This window comes from Bubalus kerabau, chromosome 2 (genome assembly GCF_029407905.1).
Source record: "Bubalus kerabau isolate K-KA32 ecotype Philippines breed swamp buffalo chromosome 2, PCC_UOA_SB_1v2, whole genome shotgun sequence".
Lineage (NCBI taxonomy): Eukaryota > Metazoa > Chordata > Mammalia > Artiodactyla > Bovidae > Bubalus > Bubalus kerabau.
The window spans coordinates 30108635-30123756 of record NC_073625.1 but is presented as its reverse complement, the minus strand read 5'-3'; the positions used below and the strand labels follow the sequence as shown (position 1 = coordinate 30123756).

General features: G+C 44.1%; 1 protein-coding gene across 1 annotated transcript; it reads left to right on the top strand.

The window, feature by feature from the left end:
- Positions 1 to 7176: 7176 nt before the first annotated feature.
- Positions 7177 to 11182, top strand: SLC25A4 (solute carrier family 25 member 4). Its single transcript, XM_055567409.1, has 4 exons — positions 7177 to 7406; positions 8705 to 9191; positions 9721 to 9861; positions 10738 to 11182. The coding sequence occupies exons 1-4, from the start codon at positions 7296 to 7298 to the stop codon at positions 10893 to 10895; spliced, it is 897 nt and encodes a 298-aa protein (XP_055423384.1). The 5' UTR covers positions 7177 to 7295; the 3' UTR covers positions 10896 to 11182.
- The last annotated feature ends 3940 nt before the right edge of the window (positions 11183 to 15122 follow it).

The following is a 15122-nucleotide window of genomic DNA, read 5'->3' as shown; positions in this document are numbered from 1 at the left end:
TGGCCTTATGGAGAAGTGGAGAAGAATCTGCTTGCCAATGCAGGAAATTTGGGTTCAATCCCTGGGTCAGGAAGATCCCCTAGAGATGGAAATGGTAACCTACTCCAGGATTCTTGCTGGAAAATCCCATGGACAGAGAGGAGCCTGGTGGGTGTCAAAAAAGTCAGACACGAGTTAGAGACGAAACAACAAGAACAAGGAAGGCATAAGCTGGAGTTTTGCAGAGATTTATACAGTAAACCACCCTGAAGGTCCTCTCTCCCTCAACTAAGTCTTCTGCATCTCCTTCTTAAAGAAATCTGTTTGACGGGATGAACCTCAGTGGTTTCCAAAATCATGATATGCCTTTAGTATATTGTTTTTTAAAACTAAGATAATACTATTGTAGGTATAAAGGTTTCCCCACAGACTCAGCGGACTCCATTCTGCCAAGCGGTGGAAGAAGTTTGGGTCCCCGTTTATTTCTCCACCGCCCTTGGATGGATTCTATCTACATTCCAGGGATGTCTGACGGTAGCGCCAATGCTGCGGAGGAAGGGTGTGTGGCCTGGATATCCCGGCACTGGCCCCAGCTGCCAGGCCCTTCCTTATTCCCTTCTGGTGTCCTGTCATTGCCCCTCAAGGTCACGCCCGACACTTGCCTCATTTCCAGCCCCGGGGCTCTTCGGGTCTGGCTCTGCCTCAGCTGACTTTGGTGTCCTTGGTTACAGAATGTTCTGGGGCTGCTCCCACACCACGCAGGGGCAGGAGGAACACGCAGGGGTTTTCTAGAGTCCTTCACGCATGCAGGCTAACCTGCAGGGGCCTGGAATGTGTTCTCCTGTTCCATTTCATGCTGGATGAACTCTGCAAGGCTGTCTCTGACCTGTGTCCTAAAACTCCATCCAGCCACGTCTCCCTGGCTGCTTGCTGCCTCCCTGGACTGGGAAGTGTACATGGCCCGGTCTTCTCAAGACCCAGATGAACATCTCACTCCTTGCGTTCTCTCTAGCGCCTCCTTTCTCCTCAGGTTTGGGAACTTGATATAATTTTTGGAAAGGTGTGGGATGGGCAGGAAGTTCTGCTTTCCCTTTGGGTACTCTACCAAATCTCCTGTGTAGATGCGATTTCTTTCTCTTCCTTGGGAAATCTGAATGTTAACAATAGACTCCTTATTTTCTTTGCTTTCTGAATGTTTTCTTTTTTGGAGGTAACAACGCAGAATGTCTTGCTGACTGAAAAAGGAAAGAGTTGGTAAAAGCAAGTATTTGGAGAAAATGACATCCTGTATTAAAATAGCAACATATTGCTATTCAATAGTACAGATGAACAAAAAAGATCTCTTGGATAACATCTATTAAACACTGATTTAAGTAATAACAGGAATAAAGCAAGTGTTATTAAAAAAAAAATCCTAGGATAAGGAAATACTTAAATACTGGGGAAACAAGCTCAAAATGTACTTAGAAAACCATCAAGTCAACTCCAGGTGAGTAGCGGCTTTATTCATAGAAGCCATAATTCAGTGAAACCAGAAGTCAGTGAAAAATGAAGTGTGGATAGTTATGGTTGGAAGACACTATTACACAATTATAGAAATAAGTTTAACTGTACTACAGAAGACTGAAAATGCTTACTGGGGTCATGGATAAAGTAAAGGAGGGGTACTATGATTGGGTGAGTGAGAAGAAATTACGGATCTCTTTAGCAAGGGGCTACCCACCCCTGCTAGTGGGGGGCAGGCTGCTGGGGCTAAAAGCATGCAGATTCCCTGCCTTCAGCAACTGCTAAGCCAGCTTCTCCAGGGTGGAGGGCCTTCTGGAGAAGAAATCCCTCTAAACATCTTTTTTCATGATTCAGGGGCTCCTCTGCCTCCAAAATCACCTCCTTTAAGTAACATAACAGTGCCTGGTACTTCCCTGGTGATCCAGTGGTTGAGAATCCACCTGCCAGTGCAGGGGACGCAGGGTCACTCCTTGGTCTGGGAGGATTCCATATGCCTCAGAGCAACTAAGAATGTAAGCCACAATTACTGAGCCCGGGTGTTGCAACTGCTGAACCTTGCACGCCTAGAGCCCGTGCTTTGTGCAACAAGAGAAGCAATCGCAATGAGAAGCCTGTGCGCTGCCAGCGTCGCCATCACTCGCTGCAACTAGGAAAGCCCATGCGCAACAGTGAAGGCCTAGTACAGCCAAAACAAGTAAATAATTATTTTCAAGTTAGAATGGATTAGGAAAAAAATAACAATGCCTAATATCTTTTTAAACAAAACTTTTGTATCATAAGCATTCCTAAAATGTTAAGAACACAAGTCTGATTGGGGTAGCACATGAAAGTCATTCACTCAGAAATCCTACTTGGATCTTGTCCCATGACGTCGGAACAGCCTTGCAGGCAGCACATGTACATTCGCGTCTGCCAAGTGGGCTTCTTCAGGGCAACGATCTTACCTTTCTGATTTTTGTATCACCAGCGCCCAACTGTATTTGGTGTCTAGACTAAGCATGCAAAAATGCTTGTCGAAAGATGAAAAGGAAGTGAATTTGAATGAATGATGTGTGAATGGTTCAGGTAATTTCTATTTTGATGGATTAAGGTAGGAGGAGAGTAGATACCCAAGGGAGTTTATCATTAAAGGGTTAAAAGTTTCTACAATGAACCAGTGGGTTAAAAAAAAAAAAGACACATTTTGTAGTTGCATAATTTTCTTGGCAGGAGCTAACTAGGAACTGGTAGTTGGAGTGTTTTGCATGAATACACATGATTTCTGAAGGCATGTGATATGTGTGTGTGCCCTTCATTAAGGGCCTGACAATTAAGATTCTTATACAGAGTTTGTTAATTAAGGTATTGTTCTGATTAATGGAGCTACTCTAAGTGAGAATGGTAGAGAAATATTGCATTTGTTTTGTTTGGTCTTTTTGAAACAATGCATCAATGCATGGCTATGAAAGTCTACTAAATACTTTTGATTGAAATTCAACAATTCATGTATGGTCTTATATGGTCAAAAAATAAATTTTCAGAATTCATTCCTCTTTGCTTAGGGCTGAAGTTTACCACGTGAACAGATAGTAATAGTGGGTTCTAATCACTAGCAGTTTTAGACATATACCTACACACAGGCAATTCATTAGCCCCATTGTCAGCAAGTCCTTAAGTGTTTTTGTTTCTAGTGTCCTTTTCCTCTTTAGTAGCTCCCAGACTCTATCTCCAATTTGGTAAAAAGAAAAGACTAATTCTTTCAAAGCTGCCACTGTGACTTCCCTGGTGGTCCAGTAGTTAAGACTCCAGTGCTTCCAAAGCGGGGGTGCTTGGGTTCGATCCCTGGTCGGGGAGCTAAGAGCCCATGTGCTACGTGGTGCGGCCAGAAATTTTAAATATATATATTATATATTGTATTTTATATTATATATAATACATAAATATTATATATAAAATATATATGTGTGTGTGTGTGTGTGTATAAGCTACCACTAAAATCCAAAAGACTCTCTCAATACCCTACTCTCTTTTCTAGGTAACCCTCCCCCAACCCCACCCAAATCTCCAGGATACCACACCACATTTGAAGGCAGACTTTTCTCTTATCTCAGATGCCGTGTCCATTCTCAGGCTGGCAGAAAGCCACCACGTACTGGGACTGGCGGGCAGACACATGTTCTGCTGAGCACCATTCTCTCCCCTCCTGTGTAAAGTGATACCCAGACCTTGTGACCACAGACAGCTCATGCTCCTGGGGGCATCTGAGGCCTCTCTTTTCTGAGAAAGTCCATGGAGGGAAAGGACAGTGTATGGATTTCCATGGAAAAGCCCCTGTCAAGGATTCCAGATACAGCTCCCCTGAGGTGACAGGAGAATCTAACAGAAGCCAAGGAGAAATACGGTATCTCCCACTTAGAAAATATGAAAAACTCTGATCAGTAAAATGAAGTGTAACGAAGATGATAAAACTTCCTGAATCAATATTCTAATTTAACTTAAATGTCTGTTATATTTAAATAATTGAACACTTTGATAGTAAAAAATAAATCCAGGCATACAGGCAGATAAAACTTTCTGTGTTTTAAGTGGCTGTGGAATCACCTATTAAGTTGTTCTTAATAGGCTAATGTTCTTAATAGACTAAAAAAACAGTTGTTTTTAAAGACTGATGATCAAATAAATAAGTGACTGTATGGTGATTTCCTAAATTAAAGCTATTATAAGCACTTATACAACAAACTAGAATTAGTAATATAAGACAAATGGGGAGGAGAAAATACCTACTTGAAAATTAGTGTTGGGTTACCCAAGAATGGTATGGAGAAAAATGAAGTTGAATTATACCATTTTATAATATGTAATGTAGTGTTATATTTTTTAAAAATGACTAGCAAAAAGAAGTAGAAGATAGACTAATTATGATTTAGGGCAAACAGACTAGTATATCTACAAAAGAGATACATTTACACCAGAGCAGGAAGTATATCATCACACTCTGGATCTGCTCCTATTTAAATAAATAACGTGATTAAAACAATGCAAGAAAATAAATATTTAAAAAAATGAAAAATGCTCAAAACACATTTATTGTCCCAAATCTATAAAGAATAGTTGTAAGTATAAATACTCTGCTTTCATGCCATAAGTATTGAAGGAAGATTAAGATTTTAAACAAAAGACAAATGCTAGCAAACCAAGTTGAATCATGTGGAATATGTATAGGTTCATAGTATTTAAAGAGGTGCAAATTAGAACTCATAAAATGTCACAAATAGCAAAAAGATCCTTTTCTTTTTTTTAAGTCATTGTTGGTGGAGGATCTGTGGGAAATGATCCTGTTTACATAGCTGGTGGACTCCACATTTCTTCTTCCTCTTTTTTTAAATTGAATTATAGGGAGGCCTGGCATGCTGCAGCCCATGGAGTCATAGTCAGACACGACTGGGTGACTGAACAGCAATATACTTGATGTACAACATTATGTAAGTTTCAGATGTACAACATAGTGATTCATAGTTTTTAAAGGTTATACTCCATTTACAGTTATTATAAAATATTGGCTATGTTCCCCATGTTGTACCATAAACTTACCCCTTACCCCTCTCTTGCCCCGCCTCCATGCCTTTCCCCACTGGTAACCACTAGTTTGTTCTCTATCTGTGAGCTTGTTTCTTTTGTGCTATATTCACTAGTTTGCTGTAACTTTTAGATTCTATATAAAAGTCATATTGTACAGTTTTTCTGAAGAGCAATTTCTCAATCTATAGCTGGAGCTAAAAAAAAAAAAACGTTTAAAATGTTCAGTCTATTAATTTCATCTTGGGGATATATGATAAGCAAAAAAATTGAAGGGGAAAATAAAATCTGTGCAGAAGTATCTGTATAGCAGCATTACTTTTCATAATAAAAACAAGAAACATCTCTAATGCATAGTTAAAAGAAAATGGTTTAGACAACTGCTCTGTATCAACAGAAGATAATTAAGTACACTAATTAAAATGACTAATATGTAGATTATGTTGATCCATGGAAATCTGTATGTGAAGCTGTGATAAATCTGAACAAGTAACAAATATGTCCTTGGCTGAACTTATTTCAGCCATGGACGTATTTTGGGGTTCTTGGGGACTGAGCCATATCTTGGGTACTGAGCCATATTGAATCCACAGGGACAAACTTAGTTCCTGGTACTAAGTGCTCAAGTATTTGTTGAATAGATGCATAAATGACTTTTCTGTTTATGCTGAATTCTTGACCTTCTTCCTGACCTTGGTAAATGTGCGCTTTCATACAGCTCACCTGGGTTTCTGAACTCTAGCCTGCTCCATCCTCAAATAAATGTGTACCCTTTATGGTGCTGGCACCCAGCTAAGTGACCTCTGCTCTACTGAAGCCTCCAAACCCAGGATGACACATGGCTGCAGCTCACTCAGTGCCTAGCATGATGTCTGTCTGCACCAAGCTCAGGAAAAAAAAAAAAAAAAGAATAAACTTTGTCCAGTGTACAAAGGAACGTTAACAAACATGGCAAGAGATTGGATAGTGAAGAGAGTTTAGATCAATCATTCTAGGGGAAGGAACAGCTGTATTTGAAAAGTTGTATGATTCTATGAACTGTCAAAAAATAAGGGAAATCAAAGCTCAGACTAATTTATTTTCTTAAATACAAAAACTAATTGCAATCAATTCCAGGACTAAATAGACTATCTCCGCAAAGCCAGGTGTCTATTAAAAAAGAGGCAAAAGCAGTCAAGCATTCGACCTTCTCTTACTTAACATTCCCCAGTCATCTGGCTACTCTGATGGGAAGGGTAACAGCACCGACTCTCAAGAAGCTGCCAGCTGCCTGCGAACATTCTGCCCAGAATATTTGCTGAGATTCTACTGAGAGCCGAGTGGAACATTAAATCCTTAAGGGATTAAAAAAAAAGAGAGAGAGACCTATAAGGTCCTCCTTATTTGAGTTATCAGGGGCTGTGTATCATGGGGTGACAGGCAGATCGAATAGACAAACGACACACACATACTAAATACTTGCTAAATAAGTGTTCACCTAGTGGCCCCCCTACCACTCGGCCTGCCCTGGTGGCGCTGAGTGCCTGGCACAGAAACACTTGCTAGCGGAATGAATGATTGAACGATTTGAATGGACAGAAGAAGGGATTCAGCAGGTTGCCACATAGATGAAGCAATCACAGCATCAAGTGACGTTAGTGTATTTATTCTGGCGGACCTTAATTTGTGAGCGCACACTATTCTTTAAGGGCCCGCATACAGGCAGGAAGCTCTGGACACAGTTACAAAGAAGAAGAAAAGAGAGCCTTCCACGCCTCGGCCGGGGGCGGGTCGCGTGCAGACCCGGGGTTAAGGCGAGCGGGGCTGGAGGCCGTGGGTCCCGTGTCCGCGTCCAGGTCGGCCTAGGCCTCCTGTGCTATAAATACAGCGGCCCACATGCTGCAGAGACACGGTGTTCCCTGCACTCGCGGGACAGATAACATGAATTTGCCCTTTAAATGTCCCAAGGAAAGGTACAGCCCCTAGCCCACCCCTGCCTCCCGGAAGCGCCTTCGCCCCCGTTGCCCTCTGCAGAAGAGGGGGCGGGCCAGGAGGCGGGGCTCCGAGCACCTGTCCAGCCAATGAGAGGGGTGCGAGGGGCCCCGGGCCCCCGCCTCCTCTCGCGAGAGCCTGGGCGGGTTATATAAAGAGGGCGGTGGGGCGAGGTGAGCGGCCCCTTCGCGTCGCGCAGGGTCTGGAGCAGGGGAAGCCGGGGCTGCCCGGGCGGAGACAGCGAGAGCGCGTCTCGCGGAGGCGGTGTACGCCGGGCTGTCACCATGAGCGATCAGGCTCTGAGCTTCCTGAAGGACTTCTTGGCCGGCGGCGTGGCCGCTGCCATCTCCAAGACTGCTGTCGCGCCCATCGAGAGGGTCAAACTGCTGCTGCAGGTGAGGACCTTGCGGGCGCGGCGAGCGGGGCACGGGCGCGCGGGACCGGGCGCGCGGGGCCCCGGCGAGCCGCGGGGCGCGGGGCCGCCCCCCAGATCCGTGCTAGGCCCTGGGCCCGGCGCACGGCCTGCACGAAGGGGAAGGTGCCCTCTGCGCAGAGACAGGTCCAGCGTCAGTAGCGGATTCCTGGTGTCGGGTGGCGCCCCGCGTGCGGGTGTCTATATATGGAAACCCACCCCTAGTAGGTTGCAGCCAGCCAGATCCTGCTCCGGGGACAGCGCGGGCACTCAGGCCTCTTGGGTCGGCCTCACCTCTTGATTTTCAGAGCCCCTTGCACCCTCTTCTCAGCATCCACCTTTTACGATGAACAACATCGAAATAATTACTACTCAAGATTATTACGGTGTCCAGTGTGCCATGCTATAGCCATTATTCTATTATTCATTCATCTTGCTATGACCGCTGTAAGACAGATATTGTTTCCCCCGTTTTGCACATAAAGAAACAGGTCTTGAGAGACCAACACTTTTCAAAATAAACTCAGATGGCCTTATTCATCCTTTCCCCAAATCTTTTCCTCCCCAGCCCTGATCTCTGAATGGCTTGTTCTCATCATCTCACCCCCCCCCCCCTTTTTTTTTCACTTGCCCAAAAAGCAAGGACCCCTCCATGAGGAATCGGGCAGTCTCAATTTGGGAGTCAAATGATCTTGTTATTACAAGAAAAAACCCCAAAAAATGGCCCTTAGCAACAAACCCCTCAATAATTGATTATTTGGATATGCTTGGAAAATGTCAGGCTCCAATGCTGAGTGGATTCCTTCTTCTTCTGTTGGAACATGTACTACTCAGAGACTGTGTCTTCAGGGAGACTAAAGAGAGACGGAGGAATCCTCACCTCCTGCCCATCATATCTGTCAGATCAGAGCAGGTGTCCTTTGGACCAGGGATGTTTAATTATTTCTGTCTCCCAGTAATAAACCCCTAGTACAGTTCTGGCACCTAGGGAAAATGCAGCAAATCAATGTCTCCCTTTACGTAATCAAATCATCCTTTTCAGTGTATTTTGGAGCAGAACTGTTTCTCTCAAATGCCCTGGTAATTAAAGCAAAACTGGGTTTAGGGGACTCAGTGTCCAAGTAGCTAAGACTTCAGTTTACTCAGTTGTTCATTTGATTTCCCCATACTTTTTAAACAAGGAAATCAGGAAGCACAAACCTTCTTGTTCTCCTGCCCTCTTCTCTCGGCCCTCCCTGTCCCCCCCATCCCCCTCCTCCCCCATCCCTCTCCCCGTTGCAGGTCCAGCATGCCAGCAAACAGATCAGTGCTGAGAAGCAGTACAAAGGGATCATTGATTGCGTGGTGAGAATCCCCAAGGAGCAGGGCTTTCTCTCCTTCTGGAGGGGTAACCTGGCCAACGTGATCCGTTACTTCCCCACCCAAGCTCTCAACTTCGCCTTCAAGGACAAGTACAAGCAGATCTTCCTGGGGGGCGTGGACCGGCATAAGCAGTTCTGGCGCTACTTTGCCGGTAACCTGGCCTCCGGTGGGGCAGCTGGGGCCACCTCCCTCTGCTTTGTCTACCCGCTGGACTTCGCTAGGACAAGGCTGGCTGCCGACGTGGGCAAGGGTGCCGCCCAGCGGGAGTTCACTGGTCTGGGCAACTGTATCACCAAGATCTTCAAGTCTGATGGCCTGAGGGGCCTCTACCAGGGTTTCAACGTCTCGGTCCAGGGCATCATTATCTACAGAGCTGCCTACTTTGGAGTCTATGATACGGCCAAGGGTGAGAGAAGGGTGTCAGGGGGCGCAGAGCTGAGGAAGATGTGTGCAGAGAGGATCCTGAGGGGTGTCTAACTCATAAAGGACTTTGTCTTGTTAATCTCACTTTCCCCTAGTCCCTGGGCTAAACTGCGGAGGTGGTGAGGTGGGCATCAATAGCTGGGGGACTCTCCTTGTCCTCTCCTGAACTACCCTGGCCTTGAGTTACTCGGAGAGGGCAAAGGGGGTGCTTGGCTCCTTTTATCAGTTACCAAGTTTAACTTGGAGCCACTTCAACACGCCCTGTGCGCGGGGCACCACTCGGGCTTTGCGGGTCCAGGGAGGGTTGGCAGCACCAACTTGTGTTGGCTGCTCACAACTTGTGTTGTGCCTCTGCTCAGTTACTCCTGAGGCACCCCTCGCGGGGCAGGCTTTTCTGGAAAGGTGGGGCATGGAGTTGCGGTGCCCTGTTCTCCGTCCCCACCTGCTTTTTGCTCAGCTGCTCGGAGGAGGAATCGCGTCATGGACATTTGGCTTCTTGGCTCTGCCCACAGGGATGCTGCCTGACCCCAAGAATGTGCACATTATCGTGAGCTGGATGATCGCCCAGACTGTGACGGCGGTCGCGGGGCTGGTGTCCTACCCCTTTGACACTGTCCGCCGTAGGATGATGATGCAGTCTGGCCGGAAAGGGGGTAAGCCCGAGATCCACAAGAATCTTACTTTTCTGCTCAAGGAGAACGCTAGTCAGTGCTCTTTACAGCCTGCATTCTTCTCAGTTGTTAGAATTGAGATAAAAATTTAAGAAAGATTGTGATGAATCCTCCCTAATGTTCTAAACTATTCCTTTAAAGATTTGGTTTGTTTTTATCAAAGAAGAACACTGAAAATGGGATATGGTTTGGTTCACCTGGTTTGTGAACTTAACTAGGTAGCTAGCATCATAGAGGCCTTAGGCCTTTTTCCCTTAGAGCCTGGGTGCAGAAATTGAAGTAATCAGCTGGTTTATTTTAAAATGTTTCTTACCTAGTTTTACAAGTATTGTTGGGGAGAGTGATTTAGCTGGGGGAGAGATGGCCTCCAGAAGTTTGTGGCAATAGGACAAGTTTTGGCTTCAATAGGTTGAAACATAAGAAATTGCCATTGTAACAGTAAAAAACACCGAGTATAATTAGTTTCATCTGCTTCAACCTAATAATTGTATCTCTTGCTTTGTAAGAGTATAATCTGAGATTGGATCACAGTTTTCTCATCAATAATAAACAGGACCCCCCAGCTTAATACTTCTGCTCCCCAGTGCTCCCTTCCTGTTTCTCTGTTTGACTTATGTGAATTAGCTGGTTCATTGCCCCAGTTCTTCACTTGATCTTGAGTTGAACTAGGAATCTAGAGACCCTACCTAGCGGTTATGCGAGGGGAGGGGCTGTCCCATTGAATGTGCTTAGAGCTGGGCAGAAGACTCAAAGTGACCTTTTATAACACTGAAAACAAACTCTGCAGGTGTCTTTCAGAGGAAAAGTCTCTTTCCTCCAGAATTATGGAGCCCTTACCAACAATGTTTGTTTCCACAGCTGATATCATGTACACTGGGACAGTGGACTGCTGGAGGAAGATTGCAAAAGATGAAGGACCCAAGGCTTTCTTCAAAGGTGCCTGGTCCAACGTATTGAGAGGCATGGGCGGTGCTTTTGTATTGGTATTGTATGATGAGATCAAAAAGTTTGTCTAATGTGATTAAAACTTGATTTCATTGGTTCCAGATCCATTGTGTGGTTTAATAGACTCTTCCTAAGGGGAAGTAAAAAGAAAGATCTGGGATGAAACCAGATTGAAAGGAATACCTCAGAGGGGGGAAAAAAAGCTTAAGTATTCATTAAACCACAAATGTATTTTGTATTTATTTTACATTTAAATTTCCACAGCCAATAGAAAATAACTTATCATACTTATATAATTAACTGAAGAACTGATCATGAATAACTTAATGTGAAATGTCAATAAAGACCACTTAATGCATGTTCTCTATTTTACTGAACTCTTATTAACTGCCAAATGGATTAAAATCATAAGACCATAAATCTTATTTTCTAGCATGACTCATTTATATAACTCAGTGGACAAGCTTCTAAATATCAGATAGTACACTGTGTTATCATGTGAACACCTAGAGTACTTCAGAGTTATGGTTTTAAAACTGAAATAAATTATGTTCTTTCTCTTTACCTTATACCATACCGCTGTAGCCTCTTAGTGGTAACATGGATTGTGGCTTCCATAATCTCACCGTATTTTATGCAATTTTCACACAGTCTTCAGGAATTCTGAGATTCCACTAAAAGCTTTAAATCACAGTTTCAGGAGCTTTGCATGGTTAGGAAGTGCTATCAGTGCCTTTAGAGAACTGTGATACTTGGAATTTTATGACAGGTGGACAGTAGTCATTGAAATCAGTTAGCAAGCTAGCACTGAAATCCTGTTGGATCCTGTGGAAGATACAAAAAGGCAGAAGTCCATTGGGAAAAAAGGCAGAAGTCCATTGAGAAAAAAAAGCTTAAGTGGGCTTAGGAGAGAGGTGGGACTTGGCATTGTTACATAGTGTAACATTTAATATCAGTACAATGAATCTTGGCTGAGGAGAACTAGAAGCCAGAGGGAGCTGGGGGGAAGGATAGAAGATAGGCCTTGAAAGAAAATAACTAGACTTAGATACATGGGTATAGAAAATCTCTGCCAGCACTTCTTTTCTGCAACAATTTATCAAGACCTGGAGGAAAAGTCAGTTTCGGACTTGACTCTGGTAAGTCTGTGAGCAAGAGGAAAACAAGGACAATTGCACAATGGAAAGTAAGCCTTTTGGGTCCAGAAGACCACACGGTTCATAGGGTCCTCGCTTGCTGGAAGTGACCTGCGTACACAAGCCCCTACGTGCAGGGTGAAGCCTGGAGGGCAGGCACGTGTTTTTGCGGTCCTGACAGGTGGCTGAGGGGTGCCTCTGCACGCTCTGTTCTTGACCCACCTCCTCCCCAAGCTCTCCCACCTTCTCACTCCTGCCTCCCCGGTTAAAAAAAAAAAAAAAAAAATTTGGCTGCCTTGTTCTCCTCCAGTAGCTAAGGTCTGAGTTTTGCCATGTCCAAGGTTACATCCATCTTAATCTAGCAGTTGTCTCTGCCAACAGAAAAGGCCAACAGAGAGCCTCTCAAGCGCATCAAAGCCAAGTCGCAAGTATACGGGTCATTAGGGGCCTTTAGATACATGTCTCATTGGCTTTCTATCCTAAAGGTGATCTGAAAAGTCCAAGCTCTGCTGCTGATGGAGAGAAAAGAGGGCAGGCTAGTAGGACAAATGCTTCTGTGGAGTGGCCCTCCAGAGAAGGCCAGCCCTAAGTTAGAGCAGGGAGAGGGAGGGTGGGGGGGTTGGGGGGCAATATGGAAGCAGGTGGGCAGTGCGAGCAGTGGAAGACCCCTGGGCCTTCTCTGGCAGGAACAAGAAGTGGAGAAGGGGATTCAACATTTACTTAATGGTGTGATTATCTCCCTTTTTCGTGTGACCCACAAGTCAGCCTCTCCCTTGAGTGTTAACCTCTGTGGCCTCAGGATGGATGTATAAGGAGCCTGTGCACTCAGCCTTCACCCCGACTCCTTAATGACCCGGAGCCCCCAGGCCCCTCAATCTTGGATGGGCAGCACCTCCCTGGACTGCTTTGTCTTTTCAATCCCCTCACTGAGGGTCCATTCTCCCAGGTGTGTGAAAGTTGTGGAGATGCAGCTGGAAGGCTGAGAATTGGAGAGTGATTCTGAGAGTGTCTGGGGGGTGGGGAGGGAAGGGTCACACCTCTGGGCAGCCTCGCAAAGCAGAAAGAGGGAACCAGGGACAGGGCAGCCCCTGCAGTCCTGGAGGCCAGCTTTCAGCTATCTCATCCCTTTAGCTGGATATGGGAGACTGGAGATTGTAAGCACCCCTGCTGCCTGCCATCAAAAGCTAAAGTAAATCTCTGGAAGAAAATACCACCTAGAGCAGGGGTCAACAAACTTTTTCTCTGAAGGGCAAGGTAGTAAATAGTTTAGGCTGTGTCGACCAGATGGTCTTTGATAGGGCAGCTCTGCCCTATTGCAACAGCACCCTGGACTAGACAGGAACCCAGAGTGGCTGGTCTGCAAAACTTCATGTACAGACACTGAATTATGCACTTCTTGGAGTACTGACATGTCACAAAATATTCTTCTGATTAAAAAAAAACACTTAAAAAGGTAAAGGCCACAAAAATGGGCTCTGGGCTGCTGAATATGGCCAACAGGCTGTAACTCTCTGTACCCTGATCTAGGGCTTCAAATTTTTCCTACAATTTTTCATATAAACATAACCAAAACCACAAATACAACTTTAAAACAGCCTATAAAAATACATTCTAAAGAGCCACAGAGTAAAACGTGAAAATCAGAAGAGATATTCAAAAATGTTTTGACCTTGATAAAAATGGGGTCTTCCCTGGTGGTTGAGTGGTAAAGAATCTGCCTGCCATTGCAGGAGACTCAGGTTCGATTGCTGGGTTGGGAAGATTCCTTGGAGGAGGAAATGGCAACCCAATCCTATAGTATTCTTGCCTGGGAAATCCCATGGACAGAGAGGAGCCTGGCAGGCTACACTCCATGGGATTGCAAAAGTCAGACATGACTTAATCACTAAACAACAAAACAACAAAAATACCATGTTATCAAAACTTGTGGGAAACAGCTAAAGCTATGCTCAGAAGAAACCTATAGCCTTTGATGCATTTATTAGAAAAGACAACAACAACATTTGAAAAGAAGGGCTGAAAATCAGTGAACTATACGTCCATTCCAAGTTTTAAAAAATGACACCAAATTAAGCCCAAAGAATAAAGCTGGAACTAAACAGATAACAGAATTAGTGAAAAAGAGACAACCAACAATGCCAGGTGAATTGCATATCTAGGTGTGAAAGGTGAAATTTCCAGAAGGTAATAAAACAGCATTTTTTCAAGTCCTCAGATAAATGAAAATTTATAAAATCCAACATTTAAAAAAGTACTAATCATGCAAGAAAAGACCGACAAACTGGATTCTGAAATAGAGACACAGAACATTAAGACTGTATTATGGTGGTTCCAGAAATATCTCTAAGTGGATTAAAACAGTCAGTAGAATTTTAAAACCAAGTACAAATTTCTGCTGTAATGTAGTCTCATTTGCTAGAGCTCAAATATACTACCAGCAGAACTACTCAGTGATTTACTCCAATGGCACTATTGTTATTTAACCCTTATCAAAAAAATTCATAATGTTTTAGCAGCAAGTTTTAAAGAGAGTATTTCTTATCATTCATAATACACATTATACATATGGAATATTGATGTGAACTTTAAAAAAAACACTCCTTCAAGCTATAAGAGAGTCTATTGTATTCAAGCTATAAAAGAGTGATTTCCTGAAGGAAATCAATCCTGTATATTCATTGGAAGGACTGTTGCTGAAGCTCCAATACTTTGGCCACCTGATACAAAGAGCCCACTCACTGGAAAAGACCCTGATGCTGGGAAAGACTGAAGGCAAAAGGAAAGGGGGGCAGCAGAGGATAAGATGGGTAGATAGCACCACAGACTCAATGGGACATAAATTTGAGCAAACTCCAGGAGATAGAGCAGGATGGGCGAGCCCTGCATGCTGCCGTCCACAGGGTCACCAAGGGTTGGACATGACTTATTGACTGAACAACATTTGTAGCAACATAACAATTATGGTGTGGTTTAAAGAGATGATAAAGAGTGTAATTTTAAGCATTTTCCCACATAAACATCATACTTCCAAAGATATAAATAACTAATATCCTCTTTCCAATTTCATTCTCACTTAATTCTTAGTCATGGGGGAATGTAAAAATTATTATTCTAATTTTTACAATGGGAGCAAGAAGACAGTGCATTTGAGAGACCAACACA

Bases quoted from the DNA above. Each gene is read 5' to 3' on its own strand.
- SLC25A4 (XM_055567409.1), top strand. From the start codon at position 7,296: ATGAGCGATCAGGCTCTGAGCTTCCTGAAGGACTTCTTGGCCGGCGGC. The intron at 7,407-8,704 runs GTGAGGACCTTG...TCCCCGTTGCAG, and splicing joins GGGTCAAACTGCTGCTGCAG to GTCCAGCATGCCAGCAAACA. The intron at 9,862-10,737 runs GTAAGCCCGAGA...TTGTTTCCACAG, and splicing joins GCAGTCTGGCCGGAAAGGGG to CTGATATCATGTACACTGGG.